At 41.2% G+C, this 27,215-nt stretch overlaps 1 protein-coding gene across 2 annotated transcripts in view; it reads left to right on the top strand.

The window, feature by feature from the left end:
- The window catches only part of LOC129202889 (sodium channel protein type 5 subunit alpha-like), a 216,745-nt gene that overhangs the window by 75,643 nt on the left and 113,887 nt on the right, over nucleotides 1–27,215 (top strand). The window contains exons 8-12 of one of the 2 annotated variants that reach the window (XM_054816498.1): nucleotides 4,683–4,746; nucleotides 17,664–17,805; nucleotides 19,414–19,611; nucleotides 23,456–23,638; nucleotides 26,027–26,428. In XM_054816498.1, coding sequence (XP_054672473.1) covers nucleotides 4,683–4,746; nucleotides 17,664–17,805; nucleotides 19,414–19,611; nucleotides 23,456–23,638; nucleotides 26,027–26,428 — 989 coding nt within the window. The remainder of the gene's footprint in view (nucleotides 1–4,682; nucleotides 4,747–17,663; nucleotides 17,806–19,413; nucleotides 19,612–23,455; nucleotides 23,639–26,026; nucleotides 26,429–27,215) is intronic. The other variant, XM_054816497.1, reaches the window with a different exon arrangement.

Genomic DNA, 27,215 nt, shown 5'->3' with positions numbered 1-27,215 from the left:
GTGACTAATGATATTTGAATGCTGCTCTTTATGCAAGTGTGATAATATATAGTGGGGTTTTTTTTCAAATTGGAATGAATTTGTTGTAAGACGAGTCAAAATATAATTTCAGTTGGATCTCCAGAGGAGGGACAGAAGCTGGACTCAGAAACCATATTTTCTAAGCTGACTGTAACCTTTTCCATTTTTCTGAACTTGAAACTTTTCCTTTCCTTTGCGTAGAAATGAAGAGGACTTCTACCCTTCAGCTCAGTGTACCCCACTGGCTTTCTGCTCAGTGGTGTGGTGTAGTTGTGGAAAGTATAAGCTGGAGCATAATTTTAATTAGAATAAATTATTTTTTTTGAGGAAGTATGCCTTTTTTTTTTTTCTTAACAACTTGACAGGTGGATCCATGGTGAATGTTTTCTGTGTTAGAATTGCCTGGTGTGGAAGGGAGCAATGCAGAAACCTGAAAGTTATTGATATAGCGGAAAAAGTGTAGAATGAATGAGCAGAAATAATGAGAAGCTTGAGGAATTGACTTTGGAAGGAAGGTGTTGCAAGAAGAGGAATTTCTGTATTTCCTCACTACTTGCTTACAGCAGCTTTAAAACTGGGGTTATAACTGTGTGCTTTGAGCAGTGTAGGAGGCAGACCATGAACATGCAGGAGACCCAGCAACTCATGGTATTATTGGAGGAAAAAATTGTGCTATATATTTTCATCTTCCTAATGCTGTGGCAAGCTTAAGCCTTAAGGGACCACTGATCACTAGGGCTGCTACCAAGCTTGTTGGTGTCCCCGGAAAGCCAGGAGCTCTGAGGATGTTGGAGAGATTGAATTACTCTGGGTTGATGTAAATGTAACTGAGAGCTGGATTAGTGAACATTATTTCCTGGGCTGTGTTTAGTATAAGGGCCGTTTGCTGGTGATGGGGAAGAGCAGACATTACTCCACTCCACAGTCATGGTGTTTTGCTATCTGGGCTCTGTGTCACATCTAAAGACAATCATCAGTAGTCCCTACCAAATAATAATGTAATGTGTAACAACTGTGCTGAGTAATATTTATTATTAACGCTTTCCTCAAAAATATTAAGGGAATTCATTAGAGTAGTCTTTACTCTTTGATGCTACAGGTGCGTTAATGTCAACACCAAGGAAGATGTGATTCATAGTAGATGGAGGTAAATCTGTACTATTTTCCATCTAACTGTCACGAGTACTAGTTGCAGGGAGGTTATGGTAGTGTGAGCTTCATCATACCCTGTAGACAGCAATGAGGGTGGGTTTGGGCCAAATCTTTACTGTTTACTGGTGCTTGAGCCACTTTGGCTGAAGGAGTTGCCATCATCTCGCTGTCCTTTGTGGTAGACAAAACTCTAAGAAAGTAATAAGCTGCTTGTGAACACTCACTTTACAGGATTATTTTACAGAACTTGGCACCTCTAAAACACAAGCCCTGGAAAGACAACACCAACGTATGGATTCATCATACGCTTATTTAATGGCAACAGAAGGAACCTAACACAAATAATACTATGTCAGGAGCATTGGAGGTACAGGTCTTAGTATGTATTTATCAGGCTTAGGCAGAAATATGCATATGTTTTGGAGAAGATAACGTCAGGTTATTAGAAAACATACTTTGTTGAATTTTTGACTGCTGAGTACTGACAGGAAATGTTTTGTGTTATTGAAAAATAGATGAGTTTATTTAGCAAAAATGGAGTAAATCATGTGTGACTGACTAGAAAATTATATGAAGCCAGTGTTACTCTGACCATTTTTTAAAATTCTTTTAATATGATCAAGTAGTTATTTCACTCTGTAAATTCCTGTAGAAAAGTTCCTAAAAGGCATTGTATACACCATATACTGTGACAACATTTTAGTAAAGATGGTAGGGAAAAAAAAAAAAGAAGATAATTTTCTTTTCGAAAGAATGGCATGTTGCACAAAGATTATGTACACATATACACATGTACAAATGTCATTGTTTTGCCTTGATTTGACTTTAAAAATTGAAAAACAATCTAATATGGAGGTTTTCAGTTTTGTTTTCCACTTTCATTTTCCTATTTTGTTTTCTGACATGCAGAAAATTTTCAGTGAAGAAAATGACAAAACAAAACAAAAACTATTTGGAATCTTCCAAGACAATGAAAAAGTCATTGTGTTTTCAGGTGGTGTTGATCACTTTTAGCAGTCTATGTTTCAGAGAGAAAATCCTACTGTAAATGAAAAAGGAGTTTTATGTTCTTTGTCCATGTTAGAGTTAACTGATGGAAAGCTGAGGCCGTGGGTTAATAGGATACCAAGGTGGTTTGTTCTTAAAAGCAAGACTGATGACTGCTTGATGCGTAAAGACCTCTGATTGCCCAGCATGCTTGGTCAAAATCCAAACCTACTTGCTTTGAATGACAAATTGATTGTTGTGCGCATTTTTGATAATGCAGCGATTTGTCTCCTTGGGTATAATACTCTAATCTCCCCTTCATTTATCAGTCGGGAATCAGCAATTCAGCTCTTCCTCAGGCTGAAGATTGGCACGGTAGCTGTGACACTGTTGCGCAGTTGCAGACTCCGTGGTGAAGATACCCCCTCCCAGCAGCATCAATGTACTGGTTCCTCAGCATGCATCTCATAGCACTCATTGACACCTACCATATTGCTTGTTTTGGAAATGTAAATGTTTAAGTCAACAGTAGACAACAGAATTTTGTCTGTTCTTGAGATTTTAAATTTCTTGTTTGCACACACAGTCTCCTTTTGCTCCTTACTTCTGTGCTCTGACTCTGTTCTCATGACCAGGAAGTGTTGGTTCCATCTTCAGCCAGTACTGTGCTCCAGAGCTTCAGTCATCCCTCAAAGAAAGTGGCCAACACACGGTGACAGCTCTATCATCTTCCTGGTCTTAGCATTTACAGTATGAAAAGTTGTGAGTCCCAGGGAGTAGTGCATGTTTGTGAAGTTCAGGGTATCCCATGTGATCACCATTTCGTACCAAGGTGCAGAACCTCTGCAGTTTTTTGTCTATCTCTTAATCTCATGGTTGTGCCATATTTCCTCCATACCCCAGAGTCTGATGGGTTTGTGTCACTGTGTATCCCAAATAAGATACCATCTGTCCTGAGAAAGCAAGTCTTTCACCAGCAGAAGTGGAGGGTGAAAGGAGATGGAAGACATGACATCCTTCCTCCATTTGTGGTGATCACAGATCTTTAACCATATTGAATAGCTGGGTGTTGCTGTCAGTCAAGATGCTTCGTTAGAAAGCCCACATGTAAGACAAAGTGGAAAAGCATACAGTTTGAGCGGGATATATGCTCTGATAACTTGTGAACACCATCACGTGCCCTCGTTAACCACAAGCTCATGGACAGTAATTCCCTCCTGGCACGCAGCAGGGCAGGGCTTTTCCACTGCTCGCGGCTTACTGAGAGCGCCACAGCACATCTGTTCAGTGGCTTGTGCCATTGAGCATTCTTTGCATAGCCTGCCTGGGTAAGCTGTCACTCTTGATTTTTAAAACATTTCACAACAGAGGGTTAGCCTAGAATGGAGAATCTCTTCTGAGCATCATCTGCAGAGTCCCCACTGCTCACAAACACGTGCTGTGCAAGGCTGCCACCATGTCTTATGTCAACAGGGGATCCCGTCCTCTCTGCTGCAGCAAAGCACACTGGTGTATCTACCTTCCCTCGGTCAGCTGCTGGCCTCTGTTTTGCATTTATCACGTTTCTAGATCAATGCTTCACGTTTCTAGATCAATCTGTTCTTCCATGCCGCCATTCAGGTTTTAGATATGCTCCTTAGAACATCTCTTTTCTCCAGGCTCTCTCTGGACAACTGAATTTGTTTATCCTTTTGAGAAGAAGTTGGTCTCCTGTTCTGTTTCTCTGAATGTTAGACTTTGTTGGCTGGGGATAGAAGAAGGAGTGTGTACACAAAGGCTCTCATTAGCCTGGGGATGCTGATTTCCTTAAGCCTCATTGATAGTCAACCAGGGAATGATCCAGAGCACTTAAATTTAGCTTGCTCCTCTGAGTCTCCCTCGAGAAGTGTCTGTCTCCATTGCCATTACAGATGACTGCGTTGATAAATATTTGTCTTTATGAATGCTTCCTTGTTTGCTTGATCTTTAACAGGGTGTATTTTTCTGTTTCTTTTGCTTTATACTGTATGTTTTCTATGCTGAGCAGAATCCACTAGATCGGGGGAGTGGGCTGCTTTGTTAGTATTATTACATTTTGACTTTTAGCTGTTTGATTTTTAACCTATGAGTCAGGAATTTCTATCACAAACTTCAATTAATATGTATCTCATCAGTGTAGAGTTGTGGGCAAGCTTATAGTTAGGTGTCACTATGTAGTGCTATATTGAATTCAGTAATAATACTCTCAGAACAGCCAGGGATGTGGACATTAGGTTCCTACAAACATTGCCCACAGTCTTGCTGCCACCTTATTAAACTGGTCAGATTTGGAATACAAACAGCAAGTGCTTAAAAAGCTTTGAAAAAAAAATCTTTGTTTTTACAATTTATAAAAGTTAAAATTAGCAAAGGAAAGCTAAAGCATGCCATTCATCTCTCAATTACTGTCCCAATTGAATATGCTGGTTGGTGGATGGTATTTCTGAATGTTACCGTTCCCAGAATGTACTTGTTAAAAAGCCATTTCTCTATTTCTGTTGCAGTGAACTATTTCATAAAAAACGGTACAGAAGATGTGTTACTGTGCGGCAATAGCACTGATGCTGGGTAAGTGCTTTAAAAATATCTTCAGTCCTGGTTTGTTTTTGTTGCCTTTTTTTTTTTTTCCTACGTTTTCTTTCAGTTCTGTCTACTTCTCACCGGCATGAAGTAGATATTTCAACTTCCTTGTTTCAGTCGTAATAGGAGAGAGGATAATGACAATATTGTGCATAGTAATACAATTTTCTGAACTGCAGGGAAGAGAGGTTTGTGTGTGTCACTTGTTCAGGTCTAAAATCTTTAGGGGCCTTATTACAGTTCTTTTTCAATACGTTTAAATTTCTCAGTAAAAAAAATAGTGAAAGCTAAGTAACACTTTGGCTGAGTGGAGAGTATTTTAAAGGAAGTGAAAGAGGAATGGAAACAGAAAAGCTGGAGGGATTTAGACTGATGATGAATTCTTGGCTTTTGGCAAAGGAAGATTAACAAATCAACAAATGCTAGTCCCCAAAATAACATGCTTTGGAGGTGGGAAGGTACTCAGTTTTGAGTTGTGATCTATTTTTGTACATGATATGTTTATAGACTATGTGTGTTTCATTTTCTTATAGTATAGACAGTGAAGAGATCCAGAATAATTCCTGTAGTATACTAACTTGCTCTGCATAAAGGACTTGATTCACTTCCCTACTGTAGATGCTAATGGTTCCTCCTGCATCCAGTCCTCAGGGTCTAAGTGCATTGTTTGAGTGTGTGATTTGACAGGTTCTCAGGATCTTGATGGAATTGAAAGAGTTCAAATGGGATGGAGAGTGATGGAATCTTGTGTGAGCAGAGGACATTATATGCCATGCGAGTTGTAGGAAGAGGAAGAAAAGACCTTAGAGCGGTGGGAAGGATGAGCTTGTGATCTAAGTATGTGAGAGTATTTGAACCAGGGAGATGGATGCCCTAGGTCAAGCGAGGGGAGGAGGTGAGATGATCTACTTTTGGAGGGAGATGTTTTGAGTTGGTAGACCTACATGTGGAAGACTGAAAAAAATTAAGGTTTAAATTAGGAAGAACTCAATGTGAAAAGAGGCACATGTGCACAGGGAGACAGGAGGAAGATGGAGGGAAGATAAAATCTAAACTTGCTTGTGGACAGGAGGGTGAGAAAAGCCATGGGGTCCTGGAGAGAGACAATTTACTCTCTGCTGCCACTGTCTGTATCAGTATTTACCTAAAACAAAGGGAAAGCTAAAGTGTCAGCCTTCCCTCTGCATTTCTTGTGTGTCTGATCTGTATTGCCAGTCTAATTTAGACTGTAAGCTCCTTGGGCAGAGGGCCATGCTTTCCTCTTTGTTTGTTCCAAGGAAGGTACAATGTCAGCATTCATTAATTAAGTGCTTTGTTGACTGTAATACATTGCATTTATCCAGGCTCAGGCTGGACTCCAAGACTACTGGGATGTTTCCTGGGGATTTGGCAATCTACCTGTGCTGGTGGACTTATGCCTTTGCTAGGCAATAGGCAATAATATTGAGGAAGAAATGTTCTGCAGAGCAACAACATTTTCTACATCATGAAATATTATACATTGTTCTCCCTGATGACCTGAACTGTGGTGGTGGTTGGCTGCTAAGGCCGTAAGCAATGTCAAAATAGTTGATTAGATTATAGATAGTTTGTGAGGCATAGTTTAGGGACTACTGCTTTGGAATTGCCCAAAACAGTGGAAAGAGAAATATCAATCCAATATCCATGGAGTACCTACATATTAGTAGCTTGTACGGGTTCTAGCAAGGCATATTGGCAAAACGGCTCTTATTTCCTTCCTTAGAAAGTCAATAAATTGCAATGTGTCAGCAAAAAAGCCATGATTGGAGAAAGCCTCCAATGGAGGTACTATGCCCACGAGAGTTACAGCCTGAAACAGTCAGGGGAGAACTCCCAGCTCTTGTGTATGTGAGAAGGAAAATGCCACCCCCACGCTTAGAGTCCTTGTGCTTGTTTTGTTAAATACATAAAAACTATCTGTGTTTGTGCCGTTAAGGGAAACCCACTTTCCCTTTGTGCATCAGTTCTTTCTTCTTCAGCCTCTTGCTGTTTTAGTTAAGTATTTAATACCAGTGGGTAAGATTTTGTTTTAAATGCCTAAAAATGGGGAAAAAATATTCCTACTTACACTGCTTTTTAACTCAGGACTAGCAAGTATTGTCTCATCTGCTATACTTTGCACAGAGTTCCTGCCAGTCATCCTGTTGCTTAAAGACAAGAAGATAATTAGGAAGATGATCCTAAGGCCTCAGGGGACTTGCAAAGTCATGTATTCCCACCTGTTAGGATAAAGAGACCATCATTTACAGACCATGTATCTAACAGAGTGGGATTTGTTTTCTCTTATCCATCAATGGTCAAAGCCAAGAGCATGTGCATTCAATAGTGAAATACAAAATCTGAATGCATAGGACCTTTTGCGACACCACAGGATCAGTGGAGGTGAGTTAAGAGTGAGTGGATGCATCAGATTGTGGCTGACCCATCTATTAGTAATGAAATTAATGACGAGTGAGGATGCTTAAGTTGGGAACCCATCAAGGCATCAGGAAGGGGGATCAGGAAAGACAGTTGGCAAGGTCATGTCTGAGTGCTCACAGCATTTTTGCAGCGTGCTTCTGCTCCCAGTTTGGAGCTTGAATTTCTCAGCCGCTGGGGTACACTGAGGACCCAAAGGAAATGTGGGGAAGGGTGGTGTGATGTGTGCACTCCTGGAGGGTTTTGTTGTTAGAGTGAGGGATATCTGTGTTGTGGCCGGGATATTAAATCTCGAGGTAATTGACAAAGCCATTTTAGTGCATTTTTAAAAGCATGTTAATGACACTCTGAGGTTAGTCTGGTTGCTGTTATTATAGAAGAGTAAAAAATGAAATCTAAATAAATCTACTATGGCAATTATTAGGTGATGAGACTCAGATGGTCTGATGTAAGAGTGTGTAGTGATGGAGACTGCAACCTGAGCTGGAGTAGCAGGCCAAAATCAGCAGGGAAATGATCATCAGTGGATGCTATATCACAGGCAACCTAATTATCTTCAAGGTGGGGGTTTTATTACATTACTGGGAGGGACTGTTTTCTGAACAAGCACCCAAACTGCCAATAAAGCAGGAGGTAATGGATGTAGCTAATATTGATTCTAGTTCAGAAGGGATTTGAATAGATGTATGTCACTCAGCAGCAGCAAACATGTCTCTAGTATTTTAACTGGCAGCTGAAAGAAAAAACATTTATTTATATTTTTAGGTATGCTCAAGCTACCTCAAGGAGCTACTTTAAAAATCACACTGCAGAGACATGGTAGGAATACTGGGGAGATGGCATATTTCTTTTTTACGCAAGGACTGACCTGTCTGTGGGCTTTCCCACATGATACCTCAGAAAATTTCTTCACGATGCCTGAAATTTGTTCTTTCTTCACTTAATCAAATAGAAATTTTGTGTTGCTTTTCATTTTGTTTACCCAACTGCATTTTTCTCCTTGATGTACTGCAAGAATTTACTTTTTATTTACAAGGAACAGAGTCCAATGGAAACAAGAGGTAATGTTGTGAGTAGAAGGAAAATCAAATAACTGTGATCAGAGATCTTCTTTGGCTCAAAGTGAACACTAGTGGCACGTGCTTGGTGTTTCACAACAAGCATATTCAGAGTGCTACGTTAGTGGAAAAATCCTCTGCTCTGGGATGCTTGTCACAGATTGGGTGGACACTGGAAGCAGAGCTAACAGCAAGGCTCTTTTAACAAAAAAAAAGTAGTGTATTTGCAGAATTATTCATGTTTCTAGATGTGTTTCAGGGTTAGATTTGGTTGTTCTTTTGGATGTGACCACACTGGGATTTGTCCAAGTTGGTTGTTTTTGCAATTTCAGCTTCTTGTATTTGATTTTGTTAAACTAAATGGAGAAAGCTCAGATAGATAGTCTGATTTTCAAATGGATTACAAATTCTATAAATTCACTTTTCAATTTAATTCCCAGTGTAGTAGCTTATCCAGTTTGAACACCTTGTTTTAGCCCTAGAGGACGGTCCAGTAAATATCCAGTACAGTGATCGAATTGTACTGGCTCTTAGCTAGGAGCAGAAGCTGAAAGCTGCTCTAGCCTTCAGGAAATCCAGTCTTTAGCATCAAGTGAACTATGCTTTTCAAGGGCTGTAGAAGACCAGGTGATAGCAAGTAGCACCATACACTGCCTATAATGAAGCATGACAAGCCTTTTGAAGACATCTACCCTACTGTATGAAAGTAGCCCTTGAAGGGAAAATTACCACATATCCATAGATGAGTATTTATGGTGACAGTGCCAAAGGGAAGACCTGTAGCTGGACGCAATGCTTTAGGGAGTGCTCAGGGACCTACAGCAAGGACAAACCCCAGCACTCTGTGCTTGGCCCCAGGCAATGGGACATGGCCAACACCAAACAAGAAGCAAGGAAGCCTCTAAGGGCACTGCTGTCAGGAGGAGATGTAGTCCTGATCCCACCTTCAGATCCAACGAGGCATCCTGCTAGAGCACATCAGCAGTGCCTCTACCAGGCATCGCCCTGCTGCGATCATCACACCCAGTCTCCCAGAGAGTGGGCTGTGGGAACCATCTCTTTTCAGGCCGCACCAACCTGCTTCATACCACCCATGCAATTAAGGCTTGCTCCTTCTCCATGACTATTAGCCGTTCATTTTGATGAGATGACCAATGCAGCAGAGTCTCGTGCTTCCCCACAGACTAAAGACTTACAGGGGCTGCAGCACCATGAAATTATCTGTCCATGAAAAAGGAAGATACATTTCAGCTCTAAAGCATTTCCACTTTTATCCTGTTGTAATTTCACAGGGACATTTTTCTGCTGTGCTTAGACTGCTGTTTTTTCTTCCCCTTCTGCCTGAAGGTCTGGAGGAGCAGTAGAAACAGCAAGGACATTTGTCCATTAGGAGAAAAAGAAACAGACAAGATGCTATCAATGTACAGAGTAAACAAGCAGGAAAAAAAAGAGAAACTTGTTTTTGTTCTTTTCACTTTTTCACTTGCAACCACCACAGGGAGCTGGCTTTTCAGAAAAGTGTGCGTGTTTTAAGTCCGTTATGTCCCCTTCAGATCTCAAGGTCAAACAGCTTGATTTTTTCACATGATATGTCCTGTATATTCAGCTCGTGGGCAGGAATAGTCTACGAGATCATACTGACAATGAAAGCACATTTGCATCATGTCTGTACTGATATTACCAAAAAGAGTAGTGAACAGGAAGGAAAAGCAGCCAGAAAAGCTACTTCAGAATGCAACAAGAAAGCACCTTTGGCAACTGCATCCTAGTAACTGTTGCTATAGAAACTTTAGCTACCTTTATCCTCACTATGACCTTGATTTTTCTTAACAGGATACATTAAAATAATGTACAATGTGGGGCAAGATTCTGTATGGTTTGGTAAATTCTGCTGTCACTGAGCTTATATTGCATATAAGGGGTGAAGGAAGCACCATGTGGTGTAGCACTCCTCAAAGTTTTTGAGTCCTAACTCTTTCTAAAGTATCGTCAAAAAACCCCTTCGTTTCCTTTTGTGTTGTGACATTTTACTACGGTAAAATGCCAACACATAAAATTGCATCAGATGCCTGTTTTCATAGTCACCATGATTACCGAAAGCAACATTTTTATGGTAGGTTCTCCACGCCACCATACTGTCAGCATACTCATTGTGGCGTGTACAGCGATGCAGCGCTTTGATCTCTCCGAACTGTAATAACATTCCTTTGCCTTTATCCATCCTCCACGTGGTGATTTAAAGTCCCTTGCAAAGGCTCATCACACCCCTCAAGGGTAGAGAAGGAACATGCACCGTACTGAGGAGCAGCGCTGCTATCGGATGCTTCCACCAACGCTACTTTGCACAGCCCAACGCTGCAGCTCTCACCCAGCCCTTGGCAGGCAGCAAGCCTGGAACAATGTGTATGTCTGCCAGAAGAACATGTCAAACAGCATGCTCTCCCACAGCTCTTCGTCCCCTGACTACAAGCAAACGTGCCCAGTAACAACCCCAGCTGCGCTGGAAATTGGGGAACTGCAGCAGAGAATAGTGCAACCAGTTGGTTCTTTTATTCTGCTGTTGGCAATATCAGGACCACTGCAGCTCTGAGCTGCCTGAACTTAAATCATTATTATTATTATTATTATTATCATTATTATTATTATTAATTGTTGTTGTTGTTACTATTATTATTGTTGTTGTTATTATTATTATTATTACTACTTGTCGTAATATCAGAAGGCCCCAGATTCAGGCCATGTTATGTTGGATGCTGGACAAGTAGAGTGAGAAGAGCCCCCTTGGCTTGGAGGGTTTGCATTTCAAAGGTGCAGTCCATGGATGGGTGGGATGAAGATGGTGCTCAGGTGTCTTAGTTGCACATATATTAATCCTGGGGAGCGAAAGGAATGGGTAAAATCAGGAGAAACAACCAGTTGCAGGTGATCTCTGGACTAGCCAACTTTGTCAGGCAGGTTGTGGTCTGGCAGTGCATGTTGAACTTGCTGCATGAATGGGTCCATCGCAGGGAATGGGCTCCTGGGGAGCTTTGGCATGTGCTTGGTGGGACTGCTGTGTTCATAACACTCACCAAATTCAGTTTGATGGGATACAGCTGGCTGACAAATGGGAAAGGCTGGAAAAGCTGGTGGAGTGAGGAAGGGGATGTGGTTCCCAAATGTGACTTCTTCAAACGTCACCAAAGTGAGGATATTTTGGAAAGAATGAAATGTGTTTAAAATACCAGAACTAGTAACATAATTCCCTATTAACAAATTTATTACTAACCTTCAGACTCTACAGCATAACTTAAAGGAATTTAACTAGATTCTGATGTAAATCACATAAACTTTTCCCTCTACTCTGTGTTGGTTACAGTGACATGAGAATGAGGACAGTTTGCTTGTGGTGAGAAAGCTTCTTGCTTGAGTATGAGAAGAACCACAAAGCATGAGAAGAACCACAAACCACCTTTCTCACCTGAAAGATGCTGCAGGGGCCATGGGCATAACTTTATGTATTGCATAGGCTTAAGGGCAACAATAGCAGGCCCCACTCCAAGGCATCCGTTGTGTATTTGGAAGATCATGTCTCTGGTTAAACAGCAGCAGTAGGGATTAAATCCAAATCCACTCAATTCTTAAGGATGGGTTATATTACCTCTTAGTCAAAGCTGTAATAAGCTCATCAGCCACATGAGAGAAGCAGATTGACTATGGGCTACAATCTTCATTAAGCAGTAATCTATCATTATGTTTATGATGATAAATTATTGCCCTACATTTTCTTTGATGGGTTAGACAAAAGATATGGTGTCTGGCCACTGGATAGAACGAGAAGAAATGAGAGTTTGCTTACCTTGCTGCAGCGTCAAGTCTAAAAAAGCCACCTTGCAGCAGAGGTGTTCCTCTTGCTGTTTGCATGCGTGCGTGGAGGGGTCTGGTGTCTCAGGCTGAAACCAGTGGTTTTCCACCTGCCTGAACAAGTAAGCCAGTGGGGGAGTCTGAGACTTTTTTTGTGGATGTAAGTCAGTGGCATGCACAGGTCAGCGGGTGCTCCGAGCCTGTGAGCAAGCCTCCCTCCCTTTGCTCCTCCAGTTTCAGCTCCTGGTCGATGTTGCTCTTTATTCTGAGCTCTTCTTATTTTTATTTCTTTTTTTCTGTGACATTTGGTGGGATTTGCTTGTACTTCCTTTCAGATCATTGGCACCCCTTGCTTTAAAAAATGCCCTTCAAATTCTCTCTGATGCCTTAGATGCCTGGAGTGAGAGCTGCTGGGGGCTCCTACTCAGACCTATCCAACGTGAAGTGTGCTTCTCTGAGTCAGATGTTGGCTCTTAGATAGTAATTAATGGGGAATTGTAAGTCAGACCCTCTAACCATCATTAGTCTTTAATATAACAAAATAAGAAAGAACAAGGGAAGAAGAGCAACCTGTGACTTTCGGGCAGACCAAGCACGCACTGACAGCAACGCCCAGCTTTGGCTGGGGTGCTGCTGCCTTTCAGCCCCTTTCTCCTATGTGTCCAGTCGCTCTTACAACATCCATTTTTTAAAATATTGCCCTGTTTCAGAATGGGTAGTTTCATCTTATCAGGTAAGAGCAAATGTTAGTCTAAGGATATTTATCTGTTCCTCCCCAACCGCTGCACAATATGCACTCCTTGTTTGATTGCTGGTCTTCTCCCTCAAAGCCAAGAGAATGAGAAAACGTGGAAAGTTCAGAGAAAAGCACTCAGGCCTGTGACGCAAAGGAGATCTAAGCCTCTCCTTTGTAGCCTGAGGACTTTAGCATGAAGAGGCAGGTTGAGGAAGACTCTACCATGCACATCAACAAGCCTTGGAGGCCATGGACACCATTTCTCCTTCCAGCTCTTACTGTCAGGCTTTGAAACCCCTCCGTGCTCACCAGGGTGGCTTTCATTCCTCTGGAATTAGCCATGTGTCAAAGATGTCAGCTATAAACATTTCAGCTCAGTTTCTGCATTCTTGAGTTTAAGCTGTGACCTAAGGAGGAACACTAAGGGGCCCTTACCACAGTATGTTTTTGTTTTTTTAATTTTTTGTTGTGTCTGTGGTATGCACTTTATCTCCCATTATTGCTTCTTTTATAAGCAATTCGGTGTAGCAAGCCATAGTGTGCCTTTGCAACCTAAACCAAACGAATGTGCAGCCTTTACCTTACAGATGTCGTAGCTGACATCATTAGCAGCTGTTTGATGCTAACTCCTGGTAACACATGGACAACCCTCCCTGTATTTTCAGGGTCTGAATGTTACAGTCCAGCACATGGTTGTTTTACAAATCTTCTCTTATTGCACAACCCTATTGGCCACTGCAGTCTGGATCAGCAGGTTACTTGGCTTGCCTGAATTAAACTCTTGAGCCAGAGCATTTTGTAATTATGCCCCTCAGCTACAACTCTCTGGCATTCCCAAGCTGTGTTATTTAAAAGAAAGCTGTTATGTTCTTTAATTTCCTGTACCAATGCCAGCTTACAATGGTGATTATAGCCTGACGGATAGGTAGGTAGACTGATGCTTTTAACTTTTCCGAATCCAGGACACTAATTTTATTGTGATCAGCTGAGCAGCATCCTGTGAGGCTCCTGTGGAGGATGTTATATTTATGTAGCTTGTTGTCGTTGCCCATCCCTGTGCATCAGAGGAGAGTGCAATCCTGTGAAATGCTTCCCTGAGGTAACAGAAACTGAAGAGTTTGCTAAAATTCTGAAGGGAAAGGCTTAATATTATACGTTGAAGACTTTTCAGCAAAATCTTGAGACTTTAAAAAAATCCTCAGAGGAAATTGTGACAGTTGTAGAATAATATTCTCATGTGAGAGTCTTACACCTAAATTTTTGTAGAGTTTTTTTATGGGAAGCAGCATTTTGTTTTCCTCTCAGTGCTTTTAACACGTTCCCACACCCTATGGGTTATCGCTTCTGTCAGCTATGAAAGAGGGTGAGCAAGAATAAGGAGTTGAAAAGTAGGATATTTTGTCTCAAGTGTCTAGTCTCCGTAAGAAGGATGTGAGCTAACATTAATAGCATTTTTGAGCTGGAGTTCATGCTTTTTGTGCTGAAGACACCTCGTTTGAATGCTCTGACACCTGAACATAATGTTAGAGAACCGTGTACGCTCACTGCAGAGTCAGATCTTTTCACACCAGCCATCTATTGCTGAGTTGAAAAGGTTTTAGAGACACATAAAGACAGAATGAAACATGAAAAAATACTGGTTTATAAACAGGAAACATTAGTCTGAGGTACTGTTGCTCAATTGCACAGTCAGAGGAGTTGCATCTCCATGTCCTAGGGCTTTCCAAGCAGTTGTGGTAAAGTGCTTTGAGCAGTTTCTCTGATGTTCTTCTGCACCAAATCAGACTTTCCCCAGGAAGCAACACTGACAGTGAACCTAAGAGTGATTTTGTAGCATCTAATCTCATGGTGCCAAGAATTTCCTACGAAAATACTTCTAAGTGCAATGCTCCTAATATCTCCTTTCTTTCATACTCTCTTGCTCAAAATGGTGAAGAGATTAAGAGGAAAGTGTGTCTCTCAAATTGAAATTAATGGCAAAAATTTCCATTTTGCCTAAGATTTTAGGCAACAAACTCTAGATTAAACCTAATTTCCAACCAACTGCACCTAGGCTTAAGTTCACCATTAAAGTAATCACCATCAGGTTTCTCACAGCTGTATTCAGATGTTTTAGCCATTAGTAATAATGTTAAAATATGAGCAGAGACCATCTCAATGAAGCCACTTGGGATTGGTCTTTTGTGGAAGACTAAGGGAAGTCTGTCCACCCCTGGACATGATCATTTAGTTTCCAGCCAAGCACGATGTGTCCATGCAGTCATTTTCTCACGGCAAACGGAATGAGCCTCACAAAAAATTTCATGTCCTGTCTGGACATGATGTCTTAGCACAAGCGAAAAGGGTTTTCTTCTCAGGAACCCAGAGGATGCATTTCCTGGAGCTCTTGAACAGTGTCAGCAGCACGTCACCGGCACTGAAGGCTGTCTGCAGCAGCAGATCAGAGGCAGAGATCTCAGGTCTCTATGGCAGAGAGTGACAGCAGATGCTGCCTTCAAGACAGAGATTTAGTGAAAAGGCTGCCTCAAAAAAAGGACATGGATATACAAGAGAGATTCAGTATGCATCTGGATATTTTAGGGGGAAAAAGCTGAGATTTCTGCATTTTATTGTCTTCTAAGTCAGTAATGTTACTGTAATTTTTATTCAAATGTGGCTCTTACCAGGAAAACAATAGATAGTCAAAATAGAAAAAATCGAGAAGGAGGCATTTCTAGGCTGGCAGGGAAAGAAATTAGAAGTGTCTGTCTTTTTCTTTCTTTGTGATATATAGTTAATATTATCTAAATTCTCAACTGACGTAAACTAACTTGGCTCTACCCAAGGTGACAGAACCACTTATTATATTCTCACTCGTGTATTACATTTAATTCATTAAACATCAACTGTTCTTTTTCATTTTTTATTGCTTTTTCTGAAGACTGCTGCAAACAAGGATATGCACACATTTTGCAATGCTTCAGCACTCCTTTTTTCAGCGTTCAAAGCAGACTTAAAAATTTGTGCTTGACTAATGATATTAAATTAAGCTTCTTAAAGTGTTGTTGAATATCTAATGTTGGTGGCTGACACCAGAGATTTGTATAACTTCAAAACCTACAGCAATGTATTCTCAGCTCAACATGTAATACAGGGTTGCTATCCTGTGCTGTAGAGATTTGATTTCTATCAGTATAAAATTGATATTTAAAAAAAAAAAAAATACTTGATTTGCATACTGAGATGTGCTCTGCTTTCTCAGGAATCAATTTCTTTTTTGGGTGGCATTTTAAAAATTACTTTTCATTATTTATATTACTGCTTTGAATGTCAATTTATGGCAATATTCTGCTTTCATAAAAAAAAAAGCAGTGATTGAAACACTCTATGGATTTTTGCTGGGGAAAAAAAAGTTAAAAGCTGTACACATTGGACACACTCTACATGGCTGGTGAAGTGTCTAAAATGGCTGGATATTACAATAATCATCCCATCCAAAGGCAGTTCAGAAAACCTTGATTCCTCCATCTGACAGGCAGAACATCAAGCTCACCATCTGCCAGGACAGAGGGTATTGCTCTGTTATTAAAACACTGTCTGGAAGTTGGTCTCTCAACATCTCTGATCTCTGACAAAGTCCCTCTTGTTCCAACCATCCCTAGTTGTGTCAGCTAAAACTTGCACTGAATGATACCACGTTCATCTCTATCGGAAGCATAAGAACAGAGAGCGCTGGCATTACTGTGAGTTCTGCTGAGATCTGCTTCTCCAGATAGTTAGATGGTTCCCACCTAACCAATTCCCAAATACTGTAGGGCTCCAGGACGCTGGCAACACCCTTGATCTCATATTCTCTTCCTGTGATACAGACAGCAGTAAGCCTTTGTATATTGTTTTGTGCCTTCGGTTTCTGATGGGGCATATCTTATGTTTGGAAAGCAGCTTGTGATGTGCAAGAGGTGTGGGGTCTTTTGACTAATCATATTGCACCATTCTGGGAGAGAGGGAGGTTCACTGACCCGGGATCTCTTCTACCTTGTGTTTCACTTGATGATGCAATCCAGTACTTACACAGTACCACTGCTGGCTGTAAAGCAGAGAGCATTCTTTTTCTCTTCTGGCATGTGGGGCTAGAAAACTATTGTAAAGAGTCTCAAAGTTTAATGAGAGACAGTGAAATTCATGCTGCCTGCATGCCATTTAATACGTGAATTTGCGAGACACACAAGGAAAACATTTTCCTGGCAGAAACAGAAAACATGTCGTGACCCCAGACTACGGCAGTGCGTGGAACAAAGGGCTGGGTTTCTTAGATTAAAGATTTAGTCCTTGCAGGGGGTGAGTGCAAGGTCAGGCAGAGTAAGCAATCAGGAAGGTGCTCAGATGACACACGCTGGTGTTGTCCAGCCAGTGTCAGACAACGTAACCAGAAAAGCGGGTTCACCATCACAGTATTACCCACAACTGTAGCAGAAGACACCAAGTTTATGATTCTTAATTAGGAATAAGTGCCAAGAGAAATCACATTTAGGCACTACAGTTCTGCATAGACACTTAATTGTGGTCTGGTCCAAACATCTGAAATGCTAGGTGCTCATTTGCCGTTGCAGCTCGAGCTATGGTTACCATTTTCCGGTTTATCCGTTCAAAGGAAAAATAAGATTGCAAAGATCTTTAGTATTGTGAAGTTAGCATCCACCTGTTTCCTGTGGTTTTACCCAGTGAAGGAATTTACCATTGAGGATATGTACTCTTAACAAAGAGCATTCAATATGTTCCCCTGGAATTCAGTTTCTCCATGCTGAAGCCATTTATGATGCATTTCATGCATTGCCTTTCACATTTTGCAGCACATGCCCTGAAGGATATATATGTCTGAAGGCTGGGGAAAATCCTGACCATGGTTACACAAGCTTTGATACTTTTGGCTGGGCCTTTCTCTCTTTGTTCCGTCTTATGACTCAAGATTATTGGGAACGTCTTTATCAACAGGTATGAGATTGTTTTATTACTGTTAAAAAATATACAATAAACACATGATCTTGTTACAGTTATATATCCAATAATTAAAAACAAGAAAGAATTGCTGGTTATTAGGTAAACTGTGCTTTGTGTGTTTTGGAGAAGGACCATCAATTGTTACAATTAATTTATTTTCTTAGGAGTGATGATACCAGAAGACATTAAGTTGGGTGTTTGGGGAAACGGGGGGGAAATTGGTAATGAAGGACACTTTGAGTGGGTAATTCACCTGAATCTAAATGATGTTCACCACTTAAGAAAGATCACCACGTCACCGCTTAATGGTTTTGTTGGCTGGTGTAATATGAACTAATCTTTTGAGTCCAGCTTAAAAAAGGACTAGAGAAGCACGTGTGTACTTGGCATCTCTGTTTTTGCAAGGCATGATAATGAACACAAATTCTGCAAACGGCCAGACTACCTGGTTCGTTTCAGTTCTCCCTGCTGCAAGCTTTTCAGCATGGACACCTGACAGCCAGAAGCACAAATGGAGTCAGTCAACTTACAGTCACGTGTGCAAGGTGGTCTGCTAGTAAGTGCTCATTTTAGCATGCATTTCCTGACATGTATGCCAACTCTGAAGAACTACGTAAGGTAATTTGGTACTGAATGACATACTCTGTCCATGAAGCCACTGAAGATTTACTTCTGCATCTCAAAATTGCAAAAACCGTAACATGCTCGTAAGGAAATCAAAGGAGTTAGCGTTGACAGATGCTATTCTGAAGGTACTGAGGCAGACATCTTTGAAGGTATTGGGGATTTCAGCTTCAGGTGCAGCCAGTTATACAATTTCATTTCAGGAAAATGTAAAACAATGAAACTGAGGATTCTTTAAACAACTGTATTCACTTACTTGGCACAGCACCGCATGTACAACTCTGGAAGACTGAAACTGTCATGGCAAATAAGGATGAACATCACTCCCTTTTATTATTTCACCTTATAATATAACACAGTGGTTTCTATCACTAGCATCAAATCACTGAGCATGGGACATATCTGTAATATAAGCTCCACCTGCTCCCCTAAACTCCAGCTATGCCTATAAATCTGGTGAAGAACCAGGCAGTACAGTCAATGGTGCCCAAGGTTTGGTTCTTCTTATCTGGAGGCAGATGTCTAAATAACGTTCGGATGAACTGCACCCTCAAAGTATCTTTTTCTGCCCACTGGCTGTAAAGGACCTAGACTGCAGTCATCTGCAGGGACACAATATGAATCCTGCTTGGAAAGTTTCTGTGCACCGGACAAAAATAGATTGAGCTATGTGGGGAAAGCTTTCACTGCAACTGATTGTAAGATTATCTATTCTAAAAGAAAACCAGCAGAGATATTTGGTAAAGGAGGAAAGCATTCTTCTTTTAGAAATGAATTTTACTGCAAGGCACATAATTTTTGACTAAGGTATAAAAATTTATTGGTGAGAAGATTATTTCATTGCATGTGGTGTTTGTTTGTCATCAAAGGGATTCTGTCTGGGCTATTAACAAAAGTTGAATTCAATTTTATTGTAAAACTAATTTAAAAAAAAACCCAAAACCCCAAGTGTTAGTGATTTTACTTTTGTGCTTACAGACTCTCAGATCTGCTGGGAAGATCTACATGCTTTTTTTTATGCTGGTCATCTTTCTGGGCTCATTTTATCTGGTCAACCTGATTCTGGCTGTTGTGGCCATGGCGTATGAAGAGCAGAACCAAGCCACTATTGCTGAAACAGAAGAGAAGGAAAGAAAGTTTCGGGAAGCCATGGAGATGTTAAAGAAAGAGCAGGAGGTCAGTAAACTATGTGACATGATTAGCCCTGGGTAACTTGAACAGATGGCACCTTGAGATTCACATTCTATTTATCTTACATTTATGTGATAACCAAAGTAAGAGTTTGCTTGAAAGCAGCTTAATGTTTATTGTCCTGGACAGAGTTACTACAATTCTTTCTAAAAGAAGAATGATGGCTCTTCCTACTAGGATTGGGGCCATTTAGAGTTTACATATCCAGAGTTGTACTGGCTTAGCTGTACCACATATGCCAGCAGAGGAATTTATATTGGTTGGCATATAAGACATTTTAATGATGATTTAACCGCATCTGCATTTGAGCACAAAACAGCTATTTTGGTAGCTCAGCCATAGCCCCAGCTGAACCTGCTTCCACCACCGCTTTAGCTGATGTTCATTTCCTCGCTGTCTCATTCAAACTGCCATGAAAATGCAGCCGTCTGATAATGAAGATAAAGATGTAGGATAACCTGTTTGAAGCACATATGCCTTCATTCCTGAACAAGTAAACAGGCAGATCTTGAGGTTAAGCTTTGCAAATTATGCAAAGGATATGGATTTAATGTTATGTCGTAAGTTTAAACAAAACAAGGAGGCCAAACGGTGGATGTAGCCATATTGCCTTAGTAACACTAGTTAATTTGCATGTGGTTTGTGTGGGGTAGAAAGCCTTTATTAAACAGCTGAAGAGAACATTTTAGGTGCTATGAACAAGAAGACAATAAGAAAATTAGTCTGAAATAACACATAGCACTGTAGTTCAGAGAAATAAATCCATGATACACAATATAAACTAATATACATAATTTTCTTTTGGGTACATATGGCTTCATGGCCTAATCCAAAGCCCATTTAAATCCTTGGAAAGAAAATAGAAAATGCAATTCACCCTTGACAAAGTGCTAGTAGAGGCTTATACATCATTAAAGTCCTTTTAAAGATCCTCTTTGGTGGTTTAAGTAATAGGTAAATGCAATTTAGTCCATGTATAGGCACTTTGAACAGAGTAACTTGCTGTCATAACCTAAGGGAGCAAACTGAACTCCAACCCATACCTATTTTATACAAATTTTCATGTGTTTTGACTCCAGCTGAGCTCTTCCTAATAACAGTCAACTTTGGTAGCCTCAGCTGTAATTAAAGATATTTTATTCTGAAGGCTTTGATTTCAGTTAAGCCTGTATGTACACAGAAAAGCAACATTAAGCCTTGAAAGCCAGAATGTGTCAAAATGAAGGTTGGTCATGAAAACCTACATTGTTCCCATTTGTCTATATGATTTATAACATAGTCTTTTCTTCAGCCAACCACGTTTCATTTTTCCTGTGCCCTATTCAGCACAAAGGGTGGACAGTGCATGACTCAAGAGCAGCTCTTCTCTGTCTCATCGTTTGTTCTGTAGCCTTAGGCCAGCTCAAGCAGACTTCCCGACTCAGGCATTCAAAGCCTGCTTCAGAGACAAAATGACTAACATCCTCAGAGGTTTTTCAGTGCCTCTTGTCACTGTTCAGACTCTTTGTGCTTCAGAAATACTCATTTGTATTTGTAATACTTCTGGACAATTAATCTAATCTTATGGAAACTTAGGAGTAGAGTGATTGGGGTTCCTCGTGTTCACTAGTGAAGCCCAGTAATTCTGCAAATCAACCCCCGACATCTTAAATTAGACATCTGGAAGAAAAGGCTCAGGAAAGTGAATTGTGTGGCTGCACCATGTAGCTTTCAGATGTCCTTCTCAGGTGTCTCTCCCCAGGCAGAGCTACTCAGTTTTAATCTTGCTTTCCAAGCCTTTGTCAAGATCTTGGTTTTGACTTTCTCACTGTGCCACTAAGTTCTTGCCTCCAGTCCTATGTCCTACATAATCCCTGCATCACGGTTCATGTGAGCTAAGCTTTTCTCCCATCCTTCAGCCACCAGCTGTCCTTGCCAGACATGTTTGGTCCCACATACCTTTCCTGCCCCTGGGACTTACTGCAGTGGGTTATGGCTTGCAATGCCTGGGGGACAGGATGTGGTCCCGCCGCAGGAACCCAACTAGAAAGGGTAGGTAGGTAGGATGTGGGGACATCCTCCATGCCCTGAGAAACAATTTAGTCCAAATACCTTTCCAATAACTGAAAAGAGTACACAGGGCAGAAGCATTTCAACCCAAGCAATAGGTAAGAAAATGCTAAGAAACTGAAAATTAGCTTATTCTGCAGTAAGAGTACAGCATGCTTAGTAGCACAACCTACAATATTTTCTAGATCAATAAAATATGACGGCAATCAGAAAAGAAAACCAAAACTCTTCAGACCCGCTTTTACCCTGTGCAGCATAAAAAGAGCACAAATATATTTGATAAGCCTGCTTAGGGACTATCAGTCAACTTACACAATTGGTCTAACACATTCCTAAACCTGAACTTAACACCAAAAGGCTTGCTGAATCTTTATGAAGAGAAAGCACTTCAGCAGAGCAATTAAATCAATTGACTTGAAAAGAAACCCAACAGCCTAGACCGGTGTCTGAGCCCTCCTCCTCTCTGCTGTAAGCAGCTTGCTCATGAAAGATATTTCCCACAGGAATTAAGTTTTGTTGTGCTCTCAGCTTGATAGAGCTACTGCTACTCCTTGAAATACATGATTGATTCTTTACGCGACTGTTAAGTGCCTTCACTTTCCTTGGACTGATGCCTGTGGGAGGAGGGGAGTATTTTGCTGTGGAAAGCTGATTGCCTGTTTGATTCTAGTGGCTTACAGACAATAGCACTGAGGATTCATCCATTTCTCCTGTTCTTGGGAACGCCTTTTTTTTTTTTTTTTTTGTAATTCACTTGCTTTATGTATTTCGGCTGGGGGCTCTGCAAATGGGCTTATCTCCAGGTCACTGATGTGGCTACCGCTGAGACGCCAGCACCTCCGAGCCTGACCTCATGCTTTCTGCTCAGATCCCCCTCGCTCCTCCTGACCACACCAGGGATGGGGACCCAGTGCGCTGGGGTGGGCTGTGGCTTCCTCCCTGCACCCATCGATTCTTCTTCCTGGCTGCTCTTTTGCTTCCAAGGCTGTGGCTTTGCGCGCTCAGGCTTTCGCATTCGGCTTCTGCTGGGTTTCTAGCAGTTGGTCTGCTGTCAGTCAGCTCCTGCAGCGATCCCACCAGATAGCCAGCACAGCACTGAAGCACATGGCAAAGCAAAGTCCGCCTCATCTCCAGTTAAGCCCACGGTCTCTGATCATAGCTGCCTGCGCTGTTTACAAAAAATGTTCCAGCTGAATTGCGTACTGTTCCTAGCATCCCTCTGTGATAGAGGAGAAAAATCCCAGCAGCCAGCTTGGCTGCCCTCCTGTCCAGCCCTCCCAGTTCAAGGGGGTGAAGTCCAGCGGGGGCTTAGTTCGAGGTTCCCCAGCTTGAAATTTTTTTTGACCGGCACCAGATGTGTTACTCCAGAGATGTGTGCGCAGTGTACAGCCACAGGTGTGTGCACATAGGCTGTTCCTCTCGTGAAATGTCGAAGGATCTTGTGTGTGAGCTCTACATAAATCACATTATTTTATGCAACCATTCCTAATGCTCCATGACAGGATCTGGGTGGCAGACCTGCATGAGCACAGTTGTAACCTGTCTGGCTTGTTGTTTATTTTCCTATAGCTAAAGGTAGAGATTAGAAACAGGTTAAGACTGGTTCCAGCCATGTGAGATAGTTTTATGATTAATGACCACCTGAAATTTTTAGTTTATCTCCTATACAACCTTAAAACTTAAAATGAAGAATAATTGCTGACCCGAGCAATTATTAGTTCTCACTGAGATCCTTAACTCAAATAATAAATTTTACACCTTCTACCATCTTCTGTTCTAGGCACTAGCTGCTAAAGGAATTGATTCAATGTCACTTAGTTCATTGGAAATGTCACCTTTAGCATCCAAAAATGCCAAGGAAAGAAGAAATAGGCGAAAGAAAAAGAAATCTTTGGGGGCAGAAGAGTATGGGGAAGACCAAAGGAATCCCAAGTGTGACTACGATGACGGTCAGAGGAGAATGGTAAGCCATGGTCTGAAACTTCACTTATTTCACACCGCACTTTGCTAGGTAAGCCAGGCTCTGAACAGGCTATTAAAGCCGAAACTTTCAGCTGTAAAGAAGAATCAGATATTTAATATCACAACTGACCTGCAGACAGTCTGTGTTAGAACAGTGGAAGGAAACATATTACCACTTTATTTTAAAAATTAATTAAGAATGCCCATTAAACATTCCTACGAATCTATTTTGTTTCAATTTTTTTTTAATTTTATTTTTGCTTCAAGATTACCTACAGCCTGGTTTATTTTCTTACTTTAATTTCATTCATCTGATTATATCTATCCTATCCCTACTAGAGATAAAAAATTCTTAGAAGAAGCCTGCAAAGCTTAAAAAGAAAAGAGAGGAGGAGAAAAGGAGGAAACTTGTCTCTGAGGACTTTTTAAATGCTATACAAAGACACTGTTAACATTTTTATATTCCTTTGCTAGTTGCCTTCAAGTCAAAACTTTGTGGCACTTGTTTCTACTTTCTATTGCAGGGAAAAAAATGGAATGAGACTATTGTTAAATAGGGTTTTATATAAATGTTACTGACATGCATGAATATGAATCTGCACATGCTGTATGTATCAAATGATCATAAATAGCTTCAGATAATTGGTCTTTGCTTAACTGAGGGCAAAGTTAAAATCAGTTTATTTTGTTTTTTTGGATAGCCATGTAATGGGCTAAGTCTTTTTATATTTTGTTGTCAGTGAATTTAGGGATATTTGGCAGCCATAAAAAGCTCATAGAAAACATGTAAGTGATGTAAGTAAATGTGACCAATTAATGACTCCCCAGCTCATCAAATTTACACAGAGCTGGATTTCTTAAATGACATGCATTTTTTTAATCTAAGAGTTTTTGTTGTTGTCTCACTGGTTGAGTGGGTTGCGTTACAAATTACACCTTTATTAAAGCTAGAATTGCTCTTTATCTTCATTCTGGATGGGTTTCAAGACACCACGTACTAGAATGACCATGGATTGGAGCTGTGCATTGCCAGTTTGTTTCTTAGCTTCATATTTCTTGTTTTCACTTTTTGCCCCTGGATGTCATATGCATGAGAAACATGGGAGACACATTTCAAAGCTTATAGTAAATCATCTCTGCAAGGCTGTGTCTGGCATGGTTGGAGGGAGTAAGGCTGAGTCATCATTCAGATGCAATCTGAGCAGCTGGAAGTGTGTTGCCATCAGAAATCAGTCTCAATGACTGTGCCATGGAAACCCAGGCATGGATTTTTGACCAGTTAAAGTTTGGTAGCAATCCAAATGGGTTGTTTTTAGTTAGAAGGGACCTGGGTTTTGTACTCTTCCTTGTACCACTGTCACAAAATAGCATCATTACGTAACTCATTGGTGTGAGCTACAGTGAAAAATAAAATCAGGCTTCATTTGGTTTGTCTGGTTTGTGGATGCTGTGGAGATCTGACCTATCTTCATATATACTTGGCTCATGAGAAAGTTCTGAAGAAGCTGAAAATTCTGTACAGGCCATAAAATCAAAAGTATGTTCTGCCTAAATGCTCTTAATAATTTTCTCTTCAGATATGAGGGAAGGAGATAGACGTGAATTCCTTATGCATTTTCTGAACATCCTTTTTACTCTGCCAGGGTTTAGGTGTGTTTAGTGTTTGGCTACGTCTTGCTGATGCTCTGTCGGAGTTGCACTCTCATTAGCTGACGTCAGAGTGGATCGTCAAGGCTGATATTTGGGTGTGAGGGAGACTGCTGTGTACTGAGGTTACCTACCCTTTAAAGCAGCTATGTGCATTGGGATAATAATTCTACAAACTAATAAACCATATCCCTCTTCTTGCTCTTGGTTTTTTTTTTCCTTTATCACCTTCTTCCGTCGTATTCTGCTTCTTCTTCTTCCCTCTTCTTCTCATTTTCCCTGCAGTTCATTTCCTGCCCTATTTCTTTATCTCTTCTTCTCCCACCGCAACGTTCCTTCCCTAGCTGTTATGAAGATGTGTGATAATGCTGTGAACTGGAGCTGGATCTCCTTCCCCGCTCCTGTTTTCCACTCCTTGTGCTGCCTTCCCAGGTCCATTGGCACTTACCAGATGGGGAGGGAGCAGAAGCAAAGGGAGTATCATGCTACGAGGCAAATGCCACCTTGACCCTTCCTATTTCAGTACATCTTTAACTGTCAAATATTAGACAAATACCTAATGGCTAGGAATGTCTGTTCAACGTCTTAACTTTGAGAAGGTTGAATACGTGTAATTAAGTCTTTCTCTGAAACACTTGATTTAAAATGGAACTTACTGCTTTCCCCAGACCTTCCTCGCTCCTGAAAACATGTTGCAAAATGTTGTTTCTCTTTCCCCTTTCTCCTTTCTGGGGGTTTCTAGACTCTCCTTGGCATTAGTTATGGTCCCAGTGCAAACTTGGTGAAGCGCAGAACCAGCCACGGAAGCATATTCAGTTTCCGACTCCGTGGCAGAGACACTGGCTCCGAAACAGATTTTGCCGATGATGAGATCAGCACTGCTGGGGAAAATGAAAGCCACCGGGGCTCTCTCTTAATTCCAAGATCTGGGAGGCGTCCGAGCGTGCAAAGTCAAGTGAGCCATAGTTCTCACCCTACTACTCCCAACTACACCCAGACGGGCAAAAGGAACAGCTCAGTGGATTGCAATGGTGTGGTTTCCCTGATAGGAGGAGGCACCGGGGCACTCAACCCAGACCCTACTTCTCCTGCAGGGTTACTGCTCCCCCCAGTTATTATGGAAAAACCTGGGACAGGCGACCTGGTGAGTACTTTATAACTTTTGTATGTGATTCACGCTCTTGTTTCCTTCTAAATGTTGTTGGAGTTTGCTGTGATTGATTTACGCGATATGCAGTCTGCAGTGAGAAACCCAGACACACCGTCCTAGGCAGGGTGGGCAGGCAACGGGCTAACTCCCACAGCAACGTGTGCCTGGTGCCACATGAGAGGTTCATGGTTTCTGGTGAGACTTACTCTTCAGAGCTGGCTGGAGGCAAATAACTAAATCTTGGATTTGATATGAATTTTCTTTTCTTGTAGGGACATTTTTTAAGTTGGTTTCTTTTGACATTTGAATAACTGACATTGTCCGGTGGCTAGAAAATGATGTTTTTAAAATGATTCAGTGTGAGTCTTGCCATCTTGAAACAACGTTTTCTCCCACTGATTACTATCTGTTTGCATCTAACCTCTGGTCTTCCATATAGCTACTTGTGGAGGGCTGTTCTTACAGTCCAAAGTTAGTTCCTAGAAGGGTTTAGCATCCAGTTTAGATAACACCCAGGAACGATGAGCAGATGATCAACAGACTTCAAACCTTTTGCAGATTGCCAGGATCTTTGTTGCAAAGCACCGCTGCTGCAAACTACTTAATAAGGCTGTACATGAAACTATTAAGGCTGACATCATTAGGACCCAAGCATGAATTCACTTGGTAAACCATGAGATGGTGTTTTGGAACTAGCTGCTACGCAGGCAGGGCAATTTGGACAGGATGCCAGTTTGATACGGTGGGAATTTATCTCTTTTAGTGTAGATAATCTACATTG

This window comes from Grus americana, chromosome 2 (genome assembly GCF_028858705.1).
Source record: "Grus americana isolate bGruAme1 chromosome 2, bGruAme1.mat, whole genome shotgun sequence".
NCBI classification, from domain to species: Eukaryota; Metazoa; Chordata; class Aves; order Gruiformes; family Gruidae; genus Grus; species Grus americana.
Note: the sequence above shows the minus strand (reverse complement) of the source record. Positions and strands in the feature narration are given on the sequence as shown.